At 37.4% G+C, this 23886-nt stretch overlaps 1 protein-coding gene across 2 annotated transcripts in view; it reads right to left on the bottom strand.

The window, feature by feature from the left end:
* Positions 1-23886, bottom strand: part of LOC134745113 (protein piccolo) — a 63853-nt gene that overhangs the window by 5656 nt on the left and 34311 nt on the right. For both annotated transcript variants that reach the window (XM_063679067.1, XM_063679066.1), the window contains exons 2-5: positions 5496-5730; positions 4190-4323; positions 656-721; positions 211-344 (exon numbers count right to left, since the gene is read on the bottom strand). In XM_063679067.1, the coding sequence (XP_063535137.1) occupies positions 211-344; positions 656-721; positions 4190-4307 (318 nt within the window). In that variant the 5' untranslated portion in view covers positions 4308-4323; positions 5496-5730. The remainder of the gene's footprint in view (positions 1-210; positions 345-655; positions 722-4189; positions 4324-5495; positions 5731-23886) is intronic.

Genomic DNA, 23886 nt, shown 5'->3' with positions numbered 1-23886 from the left:
AATATATATTATCCTTTTAATAAGGGGTAAAGGTAAAACGAAAGTGTATGGCGTTTATAGCACGGCGTGTGTGTTAGGAACAATATTTATTATTATTTCGATAAACAATGGCAATTAACATATTCCACACCCCTTGTTAAAATTTGTCAAATAACCATTTTACATCAATTTATCGTAAAAATTAAGATAACTCATAACCAAAACACTGACCTGTTCCAAAATATGCCTTCTTTCAAGTTCTTGACGATCTGGTCGTCGCTGGATTTTAGCTTTTAGCAAATCACCAGTTTTTGCTCTCTCTAGTTGCTTCGACTGTTCGAAGTAAGCGGGTGGCGTCTTAAGTGCTGTAAAAATAAAACAATACATTAAGTTGTTTGATTATCATTCGTGATTTCTCACGAATCAACTATCTTTGATGTAATCACTTGATATATTCTCGCCAGCGGAGGAAGATCAATTGAATTGATTTGTCACAAAAAATATAAGGGACATAATACCTATTCTAAAAGGATTTTTTCGTAATTTAAATTTCATTGTTAAATTAATTTTGTTAGACATTATATTGAATCAAGTAAAGCAATAAACATAACTTAAGACTTCGTGTTGTTTACATTCAGAATGTTAAGTATGTAAAGTAGTTAGGCAGAGTACTTACGAGGCATAATCCCCTGCGCCACCAGCTGGTTGATGGGTCTCCTCATCATCAGCTTCACTTTCAAAGCTGAAATTAAAAGCATAGCTTACAAACAATGTCAATAAAACACTTAAAACAAACATGTTACGGGCAACGCTAATGGAATACTACATTCTGGAACCAATTATTTCCTTAATGATGTGATTGAATATAACTAAGTCGGTTTTCCGCCTTATTTTCCTATCATCATGGTTACTTTTTTGATTGATGCTACCAATGTTAGCTTTTCGTTGTTATTATCCACTCTACACTGATGCAGATACGCATCCCGCTACGGTGTGTGAATGGAACAGCGCTATCGTAAATAGCGATGTCCATCATGTCCAGCTCGCACACGCGGATCCGTATCCAATGTGAAGACCGCCTTAATATCCTATCAACAACAATGTATTCTTTTTTGATTTATGTTACCGGTGTTAGGTTTTCGATTAGCATGCAGACGACATCGACAGTGTACGATTACCTTTTGCGTGCAACTATTGTGTATTCATATGGATTCATATGCCGGACCATTCAGTTTACGACGCCCGTAGTTAAAACGTGTGTCGGTAAATACAAGGGTCACAAGGGATAGTGGAAACGGAGACTATGCGCACATTCCAAGTTCGTTATCTATCTTTATCGCTTTTGAATTTGGTAAATCGGTTTGGGTGAGAGCGAATAATGGCATTTGTTATATCTTTCTTAATACGAAAAGCTAAGCAACGGAAAATTACCTATAGCGATCATCACCAGCTTCATATTTGATTATGTACAGGTGTTTTTTGTTTTAATTTTATGTAAGGTAATTTTTCAATAAAAAGTAAAATGAGTGGGGTGATGCATACTTGCATATAGCCACTTATTTCGCCATGTGCGATGCAACTGATGGAAATCAGGGTTTAAAACCCACAATTTTTTACCACGATGGTGGCAAATTACCTAATTCTTCTCCTGGCAAATATGAAATTCTAGGTGTCATTTTTTATATGTACACTACCGCTCAAAAGTATTTAGGCACCCACAATTTTCACCATACAATTGTATACAAAAATTATTTTCAAAATCATACTGTTCGATCGCAGGCAAATGACTCTCTTACATGTCGGATTGAATTTTTATTTAGGTAAATATATTGAGCCTCAAATTGTTGCCAAAGACATGCTTTAAAATTTCGAGGTCATTCAAAATAAAACGATTTTGTACTGGAAAACGATTTATGGATTTTTTACGCTTGCCATTTGGTAAATAGGCAATGTACACGAATATTCTGCATATCATTTTGAAGCTCGATCGATATGTCTGTTAAATTAAAAACTCCACAAAAAACTGTTACCCGACTGCGACTTAGCGGTATAATTCTGAAAGTCGATTTTGTATACAATTGTATGGAAAAAATTACGAGTGCCTAAATAGTTATGAGCGGTAGTGTATAGGTCAGCAGAAACGCGTCATGCGTCATTCGCCCTTTGCTATGTGTTCGGGAACTCCTCTAACTGGTTTTAATATGTATCGACACGTGTTTATGACGCCAGGTAGTTTGACGTAGAGGTAAATATAAGAGTGTACGTGATCGATACGTCGCGATGTATTACGATTCATCGATTCCATTCGGGTGTAGGCGCGTTGTTTGCGTGTATAGACAAGCAAGACGGGCGGACAACGCTGGCCGCCGGCCAAAGTAAACAGTGCACAAGGAAACTAGTGTTATGCCGCGACCGTATTACAGACGAAACATTCACTACCACTGGGCCGAATATTGTGGGTTACTGGGCGCCGCCATAACCAGAACGGTTTCAACATAAATTTACTTTAGCGCATAAATTAATTTAAAAGAGGATTCTTACCATAAAAAGTTATCATTATCACATATTGCATCCCGGGATGTGTTATCTTTTTTTCTATTATTTGCTTTTCAACTCTACGTTGGGGACGTTTGTCATCGTTTACGTATTTGAATGCCATCGGAATGACGTAAAAGCAGTGGGCCCACTCAGCGGTAAAACTATCATTAGATTAACTTTCCTAATTTTAATAGAAGAGTTTTGAGATACTAAGTCCTAGGTACGCTCCTAACATGATCTAATTTTGAATTCCTTGAACAGTAAACCGGAAAGTAACAATCTCTTTGATCGTCGTTTGGTAGATCAATGTTAAACTTCGGTCTAACAAAGATTTTATCTGCCGATCGTAAAAACGTTCATTTATTTTATGAAGACACGGGTACATGTTTTTTTATTGCTGTTTGTGTTGACAGCGGCTGACGCGTGATTCGCACGGCCAACCAATTCACAATACATTTTATCTCGTCTGTGCGTATGTTTCTAGTATAACGTGATCCCGAGATCCCGAGGATCAGAGATCAGACTTAGACTGGTTCGTTTACGGTGATTTGTTTCGTTGTCGTGAATTGTATCCTGACGCAGACGGCACAACAATCGGATGTGTTGACACCGGCCGCATTCTAATGCTGTCGTGGACACCAGCCATTGATCGAAGATGACACCTTTATAGTGGTTGAACTTCCAGGCGTAAGGAACCAACTAGATTAACCCTTAACCTTAATATAATAAAAGTCAAGATATTGCGCACAAAAGGTAATAAACCTTAGGATAAACCTTTAATGCAATAATTGCATGCCTAATGTATTCCGTGACAGTCTTATTGCGGTCATTATTATAAGGATTCATTGCGCATCGAGGAATACCTGGTGATGGTTTGAAACTTTTAAACCAACCAAAAGTTTGAAATGATGTGTTCTTGACTAAAAAGCCTCAAACCTCGAATCTAATGCATTCCATGACAGTCTTATTGCGGTCATTATTATAAGGATTCATTGCGCATCGAGGAATACCTGCTTATAAATTATAAGTTCACTGACCGGAATTAAAATATTATTCAATTGCTGATATCACTAGATATATCCCGTATTATCATTGGAAGAACTCGAAGTCTGGCCGTTGACTAGCCACGTGGCCACTTTGATCCTTGATTCTGTTTTAGTTGTCTTTGATCAGTCTGACTTTGTTTCGGGCTAGGGCAAATAAATCATTTGTCAGCTTAGTCAGCTACATGTTATATGAAAATTGGCATCTTGAAGAAGATTATGACAGAAATTGACCAGCTGATAGTTTAATCTTAATCATAAATTTTTTATCAAGCTGTTCATTGGCAAACAAACTATTTTACCATCAAACTTGTCCTACGTACCTACGTCTCACGTTTCAACGCTAAACGTGCTTGGGACCTCAGCGTTACGTACCTACATCCTGACCTGACAAACACTCCGCACGTGAGCCTGTTCAAAAAACCCCTGCATTACGTAGTAGGTACAATGTTATAACTTGCTAACAGTGCGTGAATGACGCGCTAGCGGGGCATTCGCTAGATCTGGGTGTACTGGGTGATCAGGGGTCACCCTGTACAAGCAGCGCGTAAGTTAGTGATACTCTGACCTAAGCCGTATAATCTTACGGGAGCAATAACACTAATAAATAATTGAATGAGGATACTTACATTCCTTATGCTTGCCCATGGCTGGCTGCAGCGGGCTGTCGTCCACGACCACCTTCGGCGGCGACACGCGCGGCGGCGAGCTTGCCGGCTCGCCGCCGCCCGCCTGGCGGCTAGCCATTTCCTCTGTGCCCGAACTGTAACAAACAATACAGGTATTGTTCATTAAGTCTCCTCAAATAGTTTACAGGGCCTAAATGGTAAGCATCCTAGGTCGATTGTATGGAAACAAAACAGAGTCGGTGATGGTTTGAAACTTTCAAATTCAAACCAGCCAAAAGTTTGAAACGATGTGTTCTTTACTAAAAAGCCTTCACTTCAACCTCAAAATTTAAATAACGAAAGAAAAATAGAGATACGTCGAGCTTTGTTGGAGGTGTCATAATTCAACTCTACTGGTAGAAAGGAGGGTTATGTTACTTATTATGTGTATTGAGCGTCTAATCCAATTCATAGCATTTAACGGATTTCATCGAATGAGGTGTCAATAGACAAATTATATTCGTCTATTGTGGAAGTGACACATTACTGTGGTAAAAGGTACCTACTTTATTCCGTTATCGATTAAGATAAATCAAACTGAGAAATCGTGCAAATGTTTGCACAACGGCTTATGGTTGCTCTACATAGTCTGCAAAAACAAATTACATGGATTATAATACTGGTCGCGCGAACGAGTTTGGTTTGTTTTCCCAGACCCGCTAAAGTGATTTTAATCGATAAATAACATGAGATGTTATCCCTAAAACGCTTGATATGTGTCAAATGTTGCTGACTTAACTTGAGGGTACTTGGCATATATGGCACTCGAAAATCGCATATTCAAGCGCCAGTGAGGTGTATAACTACATTTTGTTTGTCATTGTTGTCGCGGTAGGTCCTCGAATAAGCGTATTAACCTATACAAGGACTTAAGTTCCTTTTTGCAACAAAATTGTTAGGAAAAAAGGCTCAATACCACTGCCTCAAGAAAATTCAGGGTAACACCATCAGCAAACGAGCAATATAGTACTGGAGTGGTTGAGCGCTTCCAGTGAAATGAAGTGTTTCGACCCAATCCAATGGACACTCGAAATAAAGCAAATGAGTTTCGCAATACCAAGGAGGCTGGTTTGCTATACCTTGCCCCCAGGTGAAAATTCGCTAGTAACAAAGGTAGACCTGACCTTCATGTAGGGTTTGCAAAGGTACAATGTTAACTTTTGGGAATAATTGATTACGTGACTCAGTCAATATATATTTTTAGCTTTTTCAGCACGCAGCTGTTCTCGTGTCGGTGCTGAACCACTCGGGTAGATGGTAGCTGTACCTGAACGTGTCGTCGTTCGGCGATGTAGCCGGCGTGCCCGGCGAGGTGGGGGTGGTGGAGGCGGGCGAGGCAGGCGAGGCGGCGCGGCTGCGCTCGCGTCGGTGCTGCGGCTTAAACCACTCGGGATAGATGGCGCTCAACGTTTCCACGAGGTCGTGGTCCAGCGTGACGCGCCACGAAGCGCGCCCCTCCGGGCCCTCGGAGCCGCCGCCTCCGCCGCACGACGATCGGCTCTCTGAATAACAGAAAACATTGTATTATTAACGTACATTCGCCTTTATAAGTACTGATGTTTATTAGCCACCTGGTAACGAGTTTTGGTTTCCAAATAAATGAACCCCAAAATACAGTCTCGTTGCAGTCGCTGTATAAGTTCTTTGCGATCTACAATTTGTTAAATAATTTTGCAGTCCCTTAATTCGTTTTTACATAATTTGCATATCGATTTCTTCGATTTCGACGTTCAGGATAAATAATATTTAGAGAAATTAACCCATAACATTATGGATGTAAAACATGTAGTTAAAATTTTTAAATTAAAAGCAAACTTAAGGAAAAAGAGGGATAAGTCTGGGACTTATGTTTAAATTGGAAACCATAAATAATATTCATAAGTACAGAAAATAAATAATTAACAGTTTTGATGTCAATAAACACAAAGTTTACCGCAATTTAGTGGATTGTTACTAGAATATTAAACAATTTAAAAATACTAAGCACTGTCACAATCACAACTGAAACGTGCGTGGTAGTGACATCGGAATTGCGTACGGCTCAATACATTGGGTGCGGTTGGGCGGGGTAGACTCATGGCCACACTCGCGACCCAATGACTCCTGATCTATTTATTAGTTCCGTAAAAACTATTCATGCGCGTAATTTGACAAAAAAAATGCAAAATAAATAATCATTTATGGTGAATTGTCGTAGACGTCGCACAGACAATGAATGAAATACAAGGGTTTAGTAGCTCGTGACGCACAAAATGTAATATGAATGTGAATAACATCGTTTAACACTTTGAATCCAAAGAAAAAGCAAACCTACATCATTAACTTAAAACTAACTAAAGTTAAACGCCCAAACACGGAACACATTAGGTTACATCGTCTCGTTTTATTATCGTATTATTTTATTGCCTTTATGATCAGATCCGCTTTATCTCAAGCGCTTTTAAGAGCATACATTGCCTAAAAAAGAAAATGAAATTGCTTCATTTATTGATTGAAGTAATAAAATCGCTTTATCACCAGTAAAATTTGAGAATATCCGTAAATTTCTCAGGGATCTCTTCAGAATTGCAATAGATATAAAAAAAAGAAATCAATCTGGAGGATAAGTTTCAGCTTTCTTGGAATGCAGTTAAAACTTGGCTCAAAATATTCTAAACTTGCAATTGACTTTCAACAATTGTATATTCTACCTACTACCATATTTAGGTATCCTCTATTTCTTTACATTAGCGTCAAAGCACAATAACATATGAGGCAATTTATAAAAAATATGGCACATTCACATTATGACGTTAGTTTTGCCCCATCATATATATCTCAAAAGCCGAAAAAAGATGGCAGTATTACGCAATGTTTAAAACCGGCAATAAAGCTGGATATACGATGCGGAATAAATAAAACATCTGTCGGCATACGCGATGTATAAAAGTAAAAGTTACGTAAACAGGTGCAGACTTAAATAATGTAGTATATAATATTTGCCTTGTTTGTATAATGGAGCATTTATATTGGCGTTGCTAAGGACTCTCCGATTCCAGTCATAAGCTTTCAGGTTTTTTTTTTGTTCGAATAATTGTACAGTTTGTTCGCTCTATCAAAATCGCAGTTATTTCAGTAAATAAAATAGACTATTTACACTAAAAATCAATGAAAGCCCCCAATTCATCAATAGTAATTCCTGAAATTCAATTTTTTTTGCGGCGTTGCTAGAAACAGTAAACAGGTGGTATGCAATCAAGAAATTGTCGATATAAAAACTATAACAACATTCTACTGCCTAAATACAACATACCAACAAAATTTGATAGTTTACTTTGACCATCTATATTTGCTTTGACTATGTATAGTAGAAACGATGTTCAATTAGCTAATATGATGTAAATACCTGTTTTATATCTGTGTATATCATAATATCGTTTTGTAAACAAACTCGCGCACGTGCGTACGGCTGACTCATTACAAACTTTGAAACGAATTATGGCGACGCACATACATAATGTTGCCGATTTCATGAAAAGCTCCTATAGCGAACATCAATAAGTAAATAACTAAAAGTGATCGTGAACTTCACGACGACGCTAAGAATCATAATCTACGCCTTTTAAAACATATCATAGAAACTGTACTCACACATTTGTGTTTTTAATATTTGCACACTTTATTAAGCCAATAATTCATTGTTTCTTGTTTTAAGAAAAATATTTTAATGTCACTTAGTGTAGGAAGGTTTGTTATTTTTGCCACCGCTACTGCAACGTGGAACTGTCAACAAGGTAATATTCGTATCATTTCTACGCTTCCCACGCGATTTTATTATGTTCATGTGTCATATTGAGATAAATTAAAACCGGTCTGTGACTAAAAACAATTACATAATAATACATAAGTTTCAAATGTCTCTTTTGATTTGACATGTCGTATTCTGACCAATTAATTAAAAAAATGTCCCGACACAAAATCATATATATAAAAAAAAAATATTTTGCATTAGCTAACCATAAATTTAGTTTATTAAGTAGATCAAGGCTTACATTTTGTGTGGAGTCGGGTCGCAGTTGCGCATAAGTAGCGGAATATCACCGGGAGGATAAAATAAAGTCGGTAACTTGGTCGCATGCGCCTCACGTCAATCAAGATGTCAGTCAGCGTCCTCGCCGCAAGCGCCGCTATTTGATTTTTAAAGATTTTTTTAGCTTCACCACAATTCATGCCAACGTATGCGTAATGGCTTGCACTAAACAATCACGACGAGGCAATCGAATTGATAAAGGATAGGTCGTTTAAACAATATTGATGTCAGGTAGGTAAACAAAAGAAGAAAAGCGCTTTCTTATTCACTAATAATGTTATTTTGTTCTATAATATTTAATTATAATAGGTATTTAAACCATGGAGACTGCGATAACGACAATCCATATTTGACCAAGTTATAAAAGGATAGGTATCTCTATCAAGTTATATGATAACGGATAAAACGTCAGACAAGCGCTTAAATATTTATTTGCCTGACAAGATTTCTCATTTTCACAAGAATCCATGCCATTGATGTCTGTCTTGCAGTAAAATAAATAAAATCACGGTAATAGAATTAATGACTAATAATTTTGCCAAAGAATAATTATCTGGAATCTGGACAAAAATAGATGTCAGATAAACTGACAAATAATTTTCGAAGGAGACGATTATTTGCAGTCACCTTTATACGCATTAATTGCCCGCCCGTGACTTTTACTGATCGACTTCACTTGATCTGTTTGTCTCATTTATTATGATATGACAGCTGATGTAAGAGCTCCGAAGGTCCGCGTGACGGAGGCTGCGAGGGTGACGTCAGGCTGTGCACACGGTCCTACCGATATTGCGTGGGCGCAAGCACCTGCTCAACCCACACGCACGGCTTGATCCTGGAGTCATGATCTTACTCAATGATTCTATGATAACAACAAGTTATGCCATATTGTTAACTCACAAAAGTCGTAACCAGAAATGCTACTTGGCATTAGTCGTAAAAGCTATTCACGGAGCTTTAACCTAACAAAACTTCGGCGACGAATGCATACCGACACGCGATGACGTCATAGATAGCGGTACGTTATAAGTTTTTTTAATACAGTTGCTCAAAAAGTGCTACTTTTCCTGGCTGTTTAGCGTGCGGAAAGTTGGTTTTCGCGAACTAGCGCTTTTTACTTTTACAATTTTTTTAAATTTTTACTTGTTCCAATTCATGACTACATATTGACGAGTGTTAATATTAGTTTCCTTTAAACGTCATAATCAATATAAAAACCTACTGTTAATGTAAGAATACGAAAAATATGCATATTTCATATTTTATTACTTACCTCTTCATCATTATAAGTATTATAACACATTTATTTTTAATGTTGAAAAACCGTTCTTAATAAGTTGTCTGAATGGAACGGAACGCCTGTCAAAGAAGAGGCGTATTTTCTTACTGCAAGAATGTTTTAAGTTTCCAAAGGCAACATTCGATATTGTTTTTATAAATATACGATACACAAATAATCGTAAATAACGATATTTAGGTAATAATAGTACAATGTTTTAATATTTACAATTGTTTCTGTCTTATAGAACATGCATTTGAAAAAAAAACTCATTGAAGTGGGTTCAATGATAATAACAAAATCTATTCTAGTCGAATAAAAGCTAGAAAAACACCTCTTCATAATGTAAATGTCAATGATGTCACAGAATTAATAATATAAAAGTTTCTAATTCCATTCCTTACTTGTTGCTTTTCTTATTTTTTCGCAACTGTATTAAAAAACGTCGTTCGATACACGTGCGGATATGTCATTCTATTCAGTAATGACATACTTTCCGCACTAGCATCGAAATGTACTATTGTATTGTCAAACAAAAATAGGACAAATTAGTTTTTGACATGTGATAATTTTTGGTGTGAGCTTCCTAGAATCAAAGAGGATATAATAAGATAGAGCAGTACTGTCATAGTAAATTTTGTAACCGCTGTAAATTCACTGCCATTTATCGACATACTTAAAAACTACAAATGAAGATTTATAAAAATACGTTAAAATGTATTAGTAATCATTATTTTTATATGATTTTGACCCATGGTCTTTCACTGATGTGCGTTAAAATTATAAATAACAAACGAAACCGTCAGCGCCCTCTATACGAGAGTAGGCCAAAACAAGTTGCGCCCTCTGATCGAGAATCAAATTTTCGTGATTTTCAAGGCACGTTTTTTCCTTAGACTGTATCTATCTATTACGCAGTTATATCTATCTTTGCTAGAATTTAGGTCGTGCCCAGGTGTGCCATGTATCAGATTCACGGTTTCATTAAGGCGTCTATTCCAAGACAAAACAAACAGCATTTCTCTATAATACTAAACTAAATATGATTTGTGGGACGAATCTCGGAAACGGTCGGCGACAGGAGTGACCCCGATTTGTCGCCACGCCTGCTGTAGCGACGGGAGCACGTTTGCAATGTAAAGCATCTAGACTACTGGTCGCCTCCTTGTGATTAGACGATGCTCTGTCAAAGGCATGCCTGTCTATGAGCAGAAGCTTATCCGCATTTATGATTGGATTGTACGCGGCGATAGCGATACGATAACGGGCATAAAATGCGACGTGTTCTGCATTTGCAGGGTGTGAGAAGGGTTTGTATAATTTTGTGTAAATTTTATTTGTGAAAAACCAAGCATTAGCAAATTCCGGGCTAACTGTTGAAAGATTGGAAGACAACACACGAACCGATGGCAGAAGCCGATATAAACTAAGTTTAGAAGGCGCCCTTGTCTGGGCCCTAGCGAGGTTATCGGATTAGGACGAGCGCCCGTTACTGAGTCATTGTTTGACTGAGATTGAACCGAAACACATTTCAGCAAAAATCAACAAACTCTGTTATGTTTATATTCAAATGGACCATAAAACGATGTTCGATTAATCGCAAACTTTAAATTGTGGCATCATCCTTGGAAAACGAATGGATTTAAGAGCGGTTAAATAAATAATTACACTTATAATATAATCTTTTGTAAACAAGGTTAGGTTTACTGAAACATGAACATGAAATATCTTAAGTGGATTGCAAATAACGCCAGCAATCGCCTTCCTAATCAATAGTCTACAATGCACCGAAGGTAACGTGACATACTAAACTACGTTCCTACTTCTAACCCCTCTCTTATGAGCTTATGACTCTAATAGCCACCCGCACCTTGAACTTCTCTGACGTACTTACCATCTTGCCCGGTGCTGTGAACATGCAATGAGGGCTACCGTTTTTGTGCTCACCAGTTGGCGCCACTGTAGATGTAGGTCCAGAAACCAGATCTCAAAATTCTTCTATGCTTATTTCTATAAAATCTATACGTTCTAATATACAAAAGGTATTTTAATGTCTAAATGTGCCATTTATCAACCTGTTTAATTTTGCATATATTTTAGTTGGCACTTATTTTAAACCAATAACATTTATTGAGCTATATCTATTGTTCACCATGATTAATAAAAGATGGACAAAGATTTACCATAAGTTACCATTATGAATAAGGAGTGAAAATTCCCGGTAAAAAAGTTTGAAAACCCCAAAACTTCTATGCGTTTGACATTTTGAAAGATTGAAAGACCTTCATCTACACTAGCGCCCCTAGCGGCGAAATTAAACGCGGTAGCCCTCATTAGTCCAAAGTAGTCTTTGGATAAATGTACACGTAGTCTGTTTGCTACTCGTATTCGATAAACCAGGTGTCAGCAAACCGCGACTTTCAGAGTTGCCATTGCGGTTCTTCTTGCTATCTAAAATTTTGGATTTTTATTTTTTCATCCACTTATAGCGTACTTAAGAAAATAAAGCAGTTGTAAGGTTTACCGCAATACACGGTAGTAAAAAGTCGAGGTCCGACGGATTATCGACTCTAACGACTGTTTACTATACGTGGTTAATTACCGTGTTTTGCGGTAAACCTAACAATTGCTTTGTTGTTTAAGTGGATGAGACAAAAAGAGAACACGAAAAACTATACATACCTAAGTAGACATTGCCCAAATGCTGTATAGTTAAAATCTGGATTATATTAATAATCCTTATCACTATCAGTTCACATGGAAATACAGTCATTGCATTGCATGTACACGCAATAAGAAGTGTATATTACATAAATATATGTATATTGCCTATTACACTGAGCGATCCATAAGTATCCAAATGGTTTTGATCAGAAGCGCAAGCAGAATTGCCGAGTAGTTCGCTTGCACAACGTGTATATGTTTGGCATACCGAACTAGGCTAAATTCGGATCTCAATTGACTTTCGTAAGTCGATGAATGAAACGCCAGCAACGGTAATGTTATAGCCGATTCCTTTACCATACAACTGAATACACGTAGCTAAAATAAACTAAAAATCTGACTTAGGCACCCAGTAATAACTCTCAAGACTTATTATACGAATCTAACGACAGCTTTACTTTAAAATCCGCCAAGCCGTTTGATTTGTTACAGTATCAGAAACTTGTTCGTCTACTTTTGACTAATAGAAAAAACCGGCCAAGTGCAAGTCGGACTCGCGCACTGAGGGTTCCGTACTTTTTAGTATTTGTTGTTATAGCGGCAACAGAAATACATCATCTGTGAAAATTTCAGCTATCACGGTTCATGAGATACAGCCTGGTGACAGACAGACAGACAGACGGACAGCGGAGTCTTAGTAATAGGGTCCCGTTTTTACCCTTTGGGTACGGAACCCTAAAAACATTCAGTGGAAGAAATAAAACGCATCTACACCAAGTAGGTAGGCCATGAAATTTTTTGAAATGAAAATATAAAACCATTAATCAGTAATGACACAAACATAATGTTATAATTATAAACCACATTGTACGAAGTAGGTTTATGGACGATTTCAACGATTAACAACAACAGATCATAATATTTACATTGTCAATAAATGCTAAAACTGTTTTATACGAAATTGTAAACTGGGGAAAACGACCTATGAATGTGTTATAAATGCTGCAGAATGCATATGGACGCAATAATGACAAGTAATGTTACACTACAAGTTATAATAATGTTAAATTCTGAAATAGCATTTATGTACAAATTGGAACCCGTCGCCGCGTCATGTCGTTGTGTTAGTTTCGAACCCGACCGCATACCACGTACTTCGCTCTGACGTCAGCGGTACTATTGATCTGCGGTCGGGCTTATGACATGTAGCTCGGCGACGCGTCGCCGCAACACGCCGCCACGACGCGTCGCTGAGCTCGACTTCATGTCGCTGGCTTCGTGTCGCTGGGTTCGAAATTTCGAATGGTATTTCATAGAAATATGTACATTAGAAACCAGTCGCGACGCGGCGACATGAAGTCGAGTCCAGCGACGCGTCGCCGTGTTTCCACTTGTACCTTAAAAAATATCAGTATTAATACCACGTGAAAGGCATAGCCACAGGGCATAGCCTGGTGTGGGGCCACAGGATATTGTCTAATGTTAATAAGGTTTTTTTCTTTTAAATAAATATTCTTATTCTTAATACTTAGCTTAAAGAAAATATTTTAAAGTTCATAGAAAACGCTAATGTAATTGGCAATAATGTACATACTGCCCAGAACTGATTAAAATAAATCTAATACTTAGTGCATTTTTAGAACAGGTAAGTCTAGGCTGGAATGGAACCATAACCGGCTGATGACGTAAAAGGATGTTTTCAGCGAGTCGGAGGCCGTCTGTTTATTGTCGGGGAACAGTTAGAGCTACCCAGACTGTTCCTATACGGTGCAGCTGTAAAAACACTCAAAATTACCCTACTTCTACACTCGCAACGCAATCACTGTACAATTGTATGCGAAAACCTGTCGGGCAACGCCTACGTAATTAGGTACAACACAGCTACTTGTGAAATAAAACAAAGAAAAGCACAAATAAATCAAGTTGTCAGCAAAACATGCATGAGCCAAAAGATGACAATTAAGGAATGCAACGTCGAAGTAGAGATAATGCTGGAATCGTTTTAGGAAATAATTTAGACTTTTATGTCTTCGATTCTTTACATTTTAAGACAAGAACTGTCGAAACAGAAATAGCTATAGCTTGGTTTCTACGTATTTAGCGGCAAAACTATAATTATTCAAACAATGATTAGAAATAAAATGTCTGATCCGCAACTCGCCAGCTCGTTCATAAGCTACTAAATCATTTAAAAATAAGTCCACGGCAGTGCTGCCGACTACCAATAAGTTACATAATAAGATGTAGTAAAATAAAAATACGAACCACCTAATCCAAGGCCAAGGAATTTTATAAGCTTTTCATTCGATATAAGACTTCCTGCCTTGTAATATTACCACATTACTGTAGGTAGGTATCTAAATACGATTACATATTTTGAAAAAATAAGTAAGTACATATTTTGCCTGCTGATAAGAAATCGTTGTCTCCATTTGTCCTGTTTCAGATGACCATTTACGTAAATAAGTTTTTGGAAAAAAAATCCTTTTTGGTACTAGCTTTTATCGCTGACTGTACTTTTTTTCCACAGGCAACTAACACTCATCGAGACAATTCTAAAAACCCCAAACACAATTAGGTTGCGTTGTTTTATCACAGAGTTCCTATGACCACCTCCTGTCTCCGTCATTAGATCAGCTCGATGGTACCATAATATTGCATTGTCACCCGACTTACATGCGTAGGCAAATTTTCAGCTTCATCGGAAACCGGGAAGATAGTTAAATTAGTTACCGTAGATTCCATTACATAGTTAGTTGATTCCATCATGAAGTTCCAGCCGGCCTAGCCAAGGTGACAATCGCTATCGCTTCGACAACGAAACGCTTTATGTCTCTCTATCACTCTTCCATATTAGTGTGACCGTGACAGTTGCGTTTCGATCGCTACGGGGCGTAAGCGATTGGCATGTTGGCTACGCGGCCTGTTCATATCTTCCGGCTCAATCATCAGATCAGTTCGACAGTACCATATTATTGTAATGTCATCAGAACTACATACAGCTGCTAATTTTCATGACATCCTTGGAAGATGGTTAAATTAGTTACCTTAGATTCCATTACATAGTTAGTTACATCAAAGAAAGATATAACTCCGTAATAGATGTATACAGTCTAAGGAAAAAACGTGCCTCGAAAATCAAGAAAATTTGATTCTCGTTCAGAGGGCGCTACTAGCTTTGGCTTACTGTCGTATAGATGGCGTTGACGGTTTCGTTTGTTATTTAATAATTTTAACGCATATCAGTGAAAGAACATGGGTCAAAATCATAAAAATAATTAATGCAAATAAAAAAAATCATTTATCAATATTTAAATACATTTTATCGTATTTTTATAAATATTTATTTTTAGTTTTAAAGTGTGTCGACAGATGGCAGTGAATTTACTGGGGTTAGAAAATTTACTATGACAGTACCGCTCTAGTATAAGTTACTCTATGGTTACATACAGGTCGACCTAATAAAAGCGTGTTAAAAACCGGACAAGTGCGAGTCGGACTCGCCCACCGAGGGTTCCGTACTTTTTAGTATATGTTGATATGGCGGCAACAGAAATACATCATATGTGAAAATTTCAACTGTCTAGCTATCACGGTTCATGAGATACAGCCTGGTGACAGACAGACGGACAGACGGACATTGGAGTCTTAGTAATAGGGTCCCGTTTTTATCCTTTGGGTACGGAACCCTAAAAAAAATCAGTAAAGATACAGTAAAAATCAGTAAAAAAATCAGTACCTATAATATCCCTCAGTTTCTCTAGGCCCTAGAGAAATCCTATGATCTCTATCCAATCCTGGTATGTTAGTTAGTTAGTTAGTTATGCTGGGCATTTTCCGCAAATCGACATCCAATGTGCCTATTTTGCGTGAAACGAGGTAGCGCTACTCTAACCACCCCAGCTCCTCCACGACGCCTTGCAAAGTCTTCAGGTTGCTAGTTGCCTCTTTTAGTGTGCATGGATTACCTAGGTATTTGCTCCTATATACTTCTACCTGTTTACAGTCTAGGAGAATATGTTTTGTTGTTTCTTCTTCTTCCATGCACGCTCTGCACATGGGGCTGTCAGTTTTACCCATATTATGTAGGTGTTTGTTTAGTGTGTTATGTCCTGTTATTAATCCTACTATTTTACGTAGTTGGCTTCTTGGTGTTTTCAGTAATATTTTGGTAAGCTTGTGGTTCAGTTCCGGTAGAATTTCTTTGGTTTGCCTGCATGTCTTCAATTCACTCCAGTACTTGTTGTGCAGTTGTATGTGATGTTGTTCTAGCTGGTTGTGTATGTAGGATATTGGTAGAGGCATAATTGGCTCGAGTCCATATGCCGGTGTTTCTGAACCTTTCCTGGCCAGTTCATTCGCTGCATCCTTTCCTCTTGATCCACTATGCCCCTTTATCCATTGTACTGTTACTTTGTTGCCTTCTTTGCTCACTTCAGTGAGGCTCCGATGGCATTCAAGTATAAGCTCTGAGGTAAGTTTGTCGCTGCATAGCGCTTGCAGTACCGATTTACTGTCTGACAGTATTAGTATGGTTTCGTATTTCACTTGTCGTCTTGTAATAGCATTGCAAGCTTCTATTATTCCTACACATTCAGCTTTAAAAGGCCGTATTGTACCAAGGGGTTTTGTGATGTGTATGTTCAGGTCCTCTGAGAAGACACCACATCCTGTCCCTTCGTTTGTTTTTTTCCTCCTGGTCTGATGATAAGAATAGAAAATAGTAAAGAAGAATTCCTAAAAAAATATACATAAAACATAAAATCACGACGAATTGAAAACAAAAGGAGTACCATGTTTGACGTCGGTGAAACTAAGGTCAAATAAAATCCATTTTTTATGAGGATTAGGTACAGTGAAGCGCAGCAATAAATAATGTGACGCTCGCATAAGCAAGCCAAAGCAGTTTGGTATTTTCATCGGCCGCCGCCGAGCTCGGACAGGGAACATTATTTTAGAAATCGGACAGCTACTACTTTTTATTAACTGGGAATAAAATTTAAATAGCCTAGTCATTTTAATTTTATAAGTCTCTTACAAAATTCTTAACTATGGCATCTAGCTGCCACTTAAAAGTTCCTGGAGTTCAATTGCTAACAGATAAATTTTTCGAGCGTGCGATGTAAATATTCTATGGGGCGAAATAAAGCCAAATAGAATAGTTAGGAAATGAGGCATTAGTAGAAAATAAATACGATTGAAGTAATAAAAAACTGCTTCCCACGTAATGCAGTTACATTTTCAGGAATTCATTAAAATTTTAAACAGATCTAGTTGTTATTTTTTTTTTTTTTTTTTTTTTTTTTTTTTTTTTTTTTTTTTTTTTTTTTTTTTTGGGAAACATACAGCACATAATAATACAATAAGGTAAAAGATATAGTAAGAACATAGGCCAAAAGAGTTTCCACTTATAGTTAATACAAAATTCCTTTGCTCCAAAAAAAAAGAACAATTATTAGGTATTTTGAATTTAAAGTTGAATTTAACAATAACATTGAGTAATAATAACAAGCATAATTTAGAATTTGGAAAATAACAAGCACAATTTTCAATTTAGAATTTGAAATCAAATAGGTACAATTACAATAACAATCATAACAATACAACACAAGATTACAATTTTATTACTAGCTACGAGTTAACGAAATTTGCCATCTATTATATTTTTTTATTTTGTTTGATGACAGAAACAAATCTATTACACCTATGCTGGAACAAATCAATGTGTGAATGTTGTTAATTTATATTCGTGATCTTTTAGTTCTATTATTTAGTTAGTTTATTATTAGTTATTATTATTAGTTCTAATAGTCATGGTCTTAAATGCACAGGACTAAATTAGACATAATGTATTATACAAGTAAAATTACCATTTACTAGTAATCATTAGGTACATACATCAACTCTTCACTACATAGTATAAAATAAAGTCGCTTTCCGCTGTCTGTCTGTCTCTATGTATGCTTAGATCTTTAAAACTACGCAACGGATTTTGATGCGGTTTTCACCTATCAATAAAGTAATTCTTGAGGAAGGTTTTAGTGTATAATCTGTAAAGGTTTTGTGTAACCCGTGCGAAACCGCGGCGGGTCGCTAGTTTTCTATAATACTTAGAACTTTTATAAGAATATTTTGTTTTTAAATAACAACACTTTCATTAATTTTCATAATAGACTTAAGAATTTATATCGCTTAATTTGTTGAAGTTTGTACAAGAAAACTATGTAACGCCATAAATAATCCAACCACAGACCAATGATAACAATCAGATTTTGTACTAAACATGTACAAACGATCTGTGACAATTAGACGAGACTTTATGTTAGTTCTATTCTCATACCCAAAGATAGATATAACTGCGTAATAGATAGATACAGTCTAAGGAAAAAACGTGCCTTGAAAATCACGAAAATTTGATTCTCGATCAGAGGGCGCCACTAGTTTTGGCCTACTCTCGTATAGAGGGCGCTGACGGCTTCGTTTGTTATTTATAATTTTAACGCACATCAGTGAAAGAACATGGGTCATAATCATATAAAAATAATTAATACAAAGAAAAAAATCATTTATCCATATTTAAATACATTTTAACGTATTTTTATAAATCTTCATTTGTAGTTTTAAAGTATGTCGATAGATGGCAGTGAATTTACAGCGGTTACAAAATTTACTATGACAGTACCGCTCTATCTTATTATATCCTCTTTGCTCATACCGAAGTTCTGTTTCTCCGTGGGTATAGGAATTCAAAATAAAATTTTGAATGTTCAACAAAGCAAGCTCGAGTAACCTTGGCGTGGCTGGCCTAGGCCCGAGGACAATTATGTGAGCGCGATAATACCGGCAAAAGATTAATTTGAATTTATAGTCATTGGCAACAGAGCAGAACTCACACTAGACAATTAACTGAAACACTTGTAATGTGTCTCGCGGAGACAGTATGATATAACTTTCACAGCTATACAGCCACGATCATTTCTTTGGCAACGTTGACCATACTGTTGCAAAGTATAATATGCCTGATTAAACAACATTTATCGAAGACATTTCCAGGTTAACCAATTGGCTAAACATCTGCATTACAGAACATAATGATATAAACAAAATTAACAACACCCGAAATATTTGCCTCAAATATACTAATCAAACAAGCAATTTCAGGAGAACACGCCATTAAACTTTCAAAATTTACGGGCAATCAATCAGTATAGACAAGGTAATTTAAGAGGCAATAAGGTTGTGTTATGGCTAAACAGTTCCATCGCGTCGGCCGGGGCTTGCACGTGAGTCCCATTCATCCGTCATGTTCCACGTGCCGTGGTCCGCGCGCTGGCAGCGCGCCGCGTTACGATTTCATGATCGGTTCCATGGGACATTTCTATATGATGTCCACTTTTTGACTACTAAAGTGAAATATAAATTTCTATAAGACCTTTTAAGAGTCAGACAGTAATACCGTATATAAGATTCACTATCAAAGCGATCAAATATAAATAGGTACTGCCTGAAAAAACTAGCTCTTGGCCGGCGCTGCGCTGAACGCAACTACTCGGCCACGCGAATAACAGACGAGCAAAACGAGCTCTGTTTTAGGTCAACGTTGAACAAATACCAAACGGGTCGTCCGGACGCTTCCGTGGTCTATTTCTGTTCTGCATTAAACGACGGCTGGCGAGGACTGCGGTGCGACTTTCGCGACGTGTGCGCCGAGTCGATCGCTGCCGGTCTTTCTCGTTTTATTGCATTTTCGTTCTACATACCCACTTTGAAATCATAACAATCAAACATTGAACCATCAAAATGAGAAAACAACTATTAGTAATTACTCCACGTAACCTTTCGCGTATCATAAAATCCATCCATACTAATATTATAAATGCGAGTGCGTCTGTCGGTTTGTTTGTCTGTCTGCATGTTACCTCTTCACGCTTAAACCGCTGAACCGATTTAGTTGAAATTTGGTATAGAGATAGTTTGAGTCCCGGGGAAGGACGTAGGGTAGCTTTTATTCCAGAAGTCACCCTTTAAGGGGGTGAAAAGGGGGGGAGGTGGAAGTTTGTATGGGGAATCGATAAAAAGCAGATTGGATAAAAAATAAGCTACCTAAATTACTAACTCCACGCAGACGAAGTCGCGGGCAAAAGCTAGTAATAAATATATATGAGTAAGTTGTAAAATTTTATGTAAAATTAAAGAAAGCTACCGCAGTATGATGGATTGAATGTTAGATTGAAAGCATATTGCGGAAGCAATCTCAGCATTTTGCGGAGTAGTGCCGAGTGCGATCGGTCGTCGTCTCCACTATATTCTAAATAAGGAGCAAAAGTTCAACGGCCGCCTCAGCCGACTAGGAAGAAAATTTCGAGATGTCTCTACTGATTTACATGTCCACCTTAAATAGATCATTGCCCCAAAAAGGAAGGATTAAGGGATTTCCTCTAAGCGCGAGACTAGACTTTGCTCTAGGTTCACGAGATGCTTTCGTCATCATTGATTGTGATAATAACTTTATAGTGTTTTCTATTCCGGAAACTTACTTTTTATACGCTGGTCTGGCACACTAACTGTCACTTCCCTTTATTTTATGTCTCAGATCAAATATAAATAAACCCAAAACAAGATCAACATCCTGGAAGAGTAAAACTCTTTTTTAAATGAAGCGGATTATCTTCAGACAGGTCGTTTGCATTTTGAACTCTTGCAAGAAGAACTCATAATAAATCAATCATCACGTTCGTCTATTATTGTCGAAACAAGGACCAGTGCTATGGACCATTAGTAATTAACTAGGTCACCATATACCTGCCTACCTGAGCTGGATTCAGTAAGGTCCTAAGTACAATACGTCTGACAGAAAAAAAGTATGAAAGTGGAATGCGTAGAAGACCACTTTACTTCGACGAGAAGATAGCGACGCGACGCGTGACGTAGCTGTTGGCAACCGTTGGGGTGTGAGACAGGAATTGCGTAAAGGTGTCGTGAACACTTCATTCGAGACTCACTGAGAACTTTTCACGACAACGAAAGTACAGAAATACCATTAGCGTCCGTCAACAATGTCAGAAATAACTCGCAATAGTCACAGCTTACTAATCCACTGGGCGGAGTCTGTTTGTTTATTGACGAGGATGACGATGCGCTAGTAACCTTAAAACAGTCATAAACGAAGTACATGAAAAGACGCTTAAATCCACTGATAGTTAGCAGTTATTAGCCCAGTCTGCAGTAGGTATAATAGAAATCATATTTACGAACTTACTTTAAAAAACGGCTGCAGTTGAATGACGCATGCTTGTTCTTGATATGCGACGAAATGAGGAAAGCTTCAAGCAAGAGTGAGCCGAATAATTGAACAAACTACGAAACCTAAACGTGGAAAAAATCTTGGACTCGCTCCAAGCAGCTGATTGATGAGGATGGTCATTTCGTACACGGCCAATCCCGAGTTTTTTTCTTATTATTTAGCGGAGTAGTGGACGAGTCTATTTCTGTGACGCGAAAAACAAGCCACCACAAAATACGCCAAAATATTTTACACAAAATTTTGTCGTAGGTGTTTTGCGCACCACGTGTAAATATATGTTCGGTAACTAAAAGTGGATTTTATCCAAATATAGAAGAGGAAACTTAGAATATAAATTGATAGGTGATAGGTATGTTAGATTTTTTTTTGTAAAATATGTAGATAAAAACCTGCAAGTAACGATTTTACGGACAAATATCGCTAGTAAAACCTGAGATACTACGTTAAATCGACACCATTATGCCAACCGCAATCTACATTTATGTATGGAAACAATTTTACATATGTAATTTTTGGACTATGTGTTGATATAATTGACCATTTTCATAAAGTAACTATTATTTTATTATTTAATAATGATGCTGTTCGTTGCGATCGTCAAAATATTTTATTGACTTTTTCTGCCTTTTAGAAATCTTAACTTTATGGACTGTTGAAGTTTACCGGAGCATGAAGTATAATTACTTTTAGGGTTCCGTACCAAAGGGTAAAAACGGGACCCTATTACTAAGACTCTGCTGTCCGTCTGTCTGTCACCAGGCTGTATCTCATGAACCGTGATATTTTCACAGATGATGTATTTCTGTTGCCGCTACAACAACAAATACTAAAAAGTACGGAACCCTCGGTGGGCGAGCCCGACTTGCAGTTTTCCGGTTTTTTTTTTAATATAGCTTAAAGACAACGCGTCAATCTAGTCTTGATTACATTAACATGGTATAAAGAGCCCTATGCCCTCCTACCCTATGGCATTTTATCAGCCTCTAACGGCTTACCAATTTAAATACGTTATTCCTTTTCATAGTGAGACTTATAATGTCCGGGGGGAGGGGGGTAGGGGGGGTAATCACGGTCTCTATCCCGGTCAATATAAGTCTATTGAAAATTCCTCATAGCTTTCATATTCATTAAGGTTATTCGGTATAAATTTATCAAATTCGGCAACTTCTACTTCTAATCCACTTCTACTTCTAGGGTCGGCAACGCGCGTGTAAAATCTCCGGTGTTGCAAGCGTCCATAGGCTACGGTAACTGCTTACCATCAGGCGGGCCGTATGCTTGATTGCCACCGACGTGGTATAAAAAAAACCAATACTGAAAGGCTATACTTAAAACGTGAAAGGAAGTAATGGATCATTTAATTGTACGCTTGCAATGCAGACGTGGGGGTGCGCCCAATGTGCTTACTGAGTACTGACTAGATAAATCTAAATGCTCCACATTTTGCGAACGTTACCGTGCTGCAAAATTGAGAAGAAATAAAAAAGGTCTACCAGCTTTTTTCGTAAATTCGTTTCGTTTCTAAGCTTGTTTCATTTTTGCGTTTGTTGCTTAGTCGATAGATTCCTATGTGTAAAAGACACGTTTAACTATAGAATGTATGTATGCCGGAAAACTTTATTAAAATAGTCCTGTTCAGTCCTGCTTTCCTCACTGACATGACTTGAGAGACTAATTAGTTATAGGAAAGTTGACATCAAATAGTTGTTATGAAAATGTCGCCCCATGAAAGTTTACATACTCCGGTACTTAAAAGTAATAAGTATGTACCAGAATTTCATAATATGTAAACTTCCCGATCTGACAGTTGACTGTCTGTTGTTAGGTATAAGTTATAATTACAGTGTACATCGGGCATTAACAAAGTTTGTCATGAAATATGCCGAATTCCCTTGTCAACGAGTTTGTATATAGGTACCTATATTGAATCTTCTGCGTATGACCACTTTAGTTTCTGTCTACCTGACTGATGACACCAAGCCAGCAAGACGCAGCTCATGGGGACCTTCAACGCGTATTATTATTGGTAATGTCCCATCTTCAGTCGATTTGGAAGGACGAAGCAAAAGTAGTTGGTACATTAGGTACCAATTTGTTGTTTATTTTTATATAGTGTCTATTGTTATATGCGTGTAACGCGTGTTGTCTTATTTCGAGCGTAACTAATTAGTGTTTGTCCCAGACTTACCAGAATTATTGTGAATTTGCCAAACATTTAGCCGGTCAGAAAAGAGGAACGTGAAGGTTAATTACCTGCAAATATAAAACAAAAAATAAATACAAATTAGACCCAAAGCTTAACATAAGAATAGGCCTTGCTTTTATAATACATACGACCGGTC

The sequence above is a fragment of the Cydia strobilella genome, chromosome 11 (assembly GCF_947568885.1).
Source record: "Cydia strobilella chromosome 11, ilCydStro3.1, whole genome shotgun sequence".
NCBI lineage: Eukaryota > Metazoa > Arthropoda > Insecta > Lepidoptera > Tortricidae > Cydia > Cydia strobilella.
Note: the sequence above shows the minus strand (reverse complement) of the source record. Positions and strands in the feature narration are given on the sequence as shown.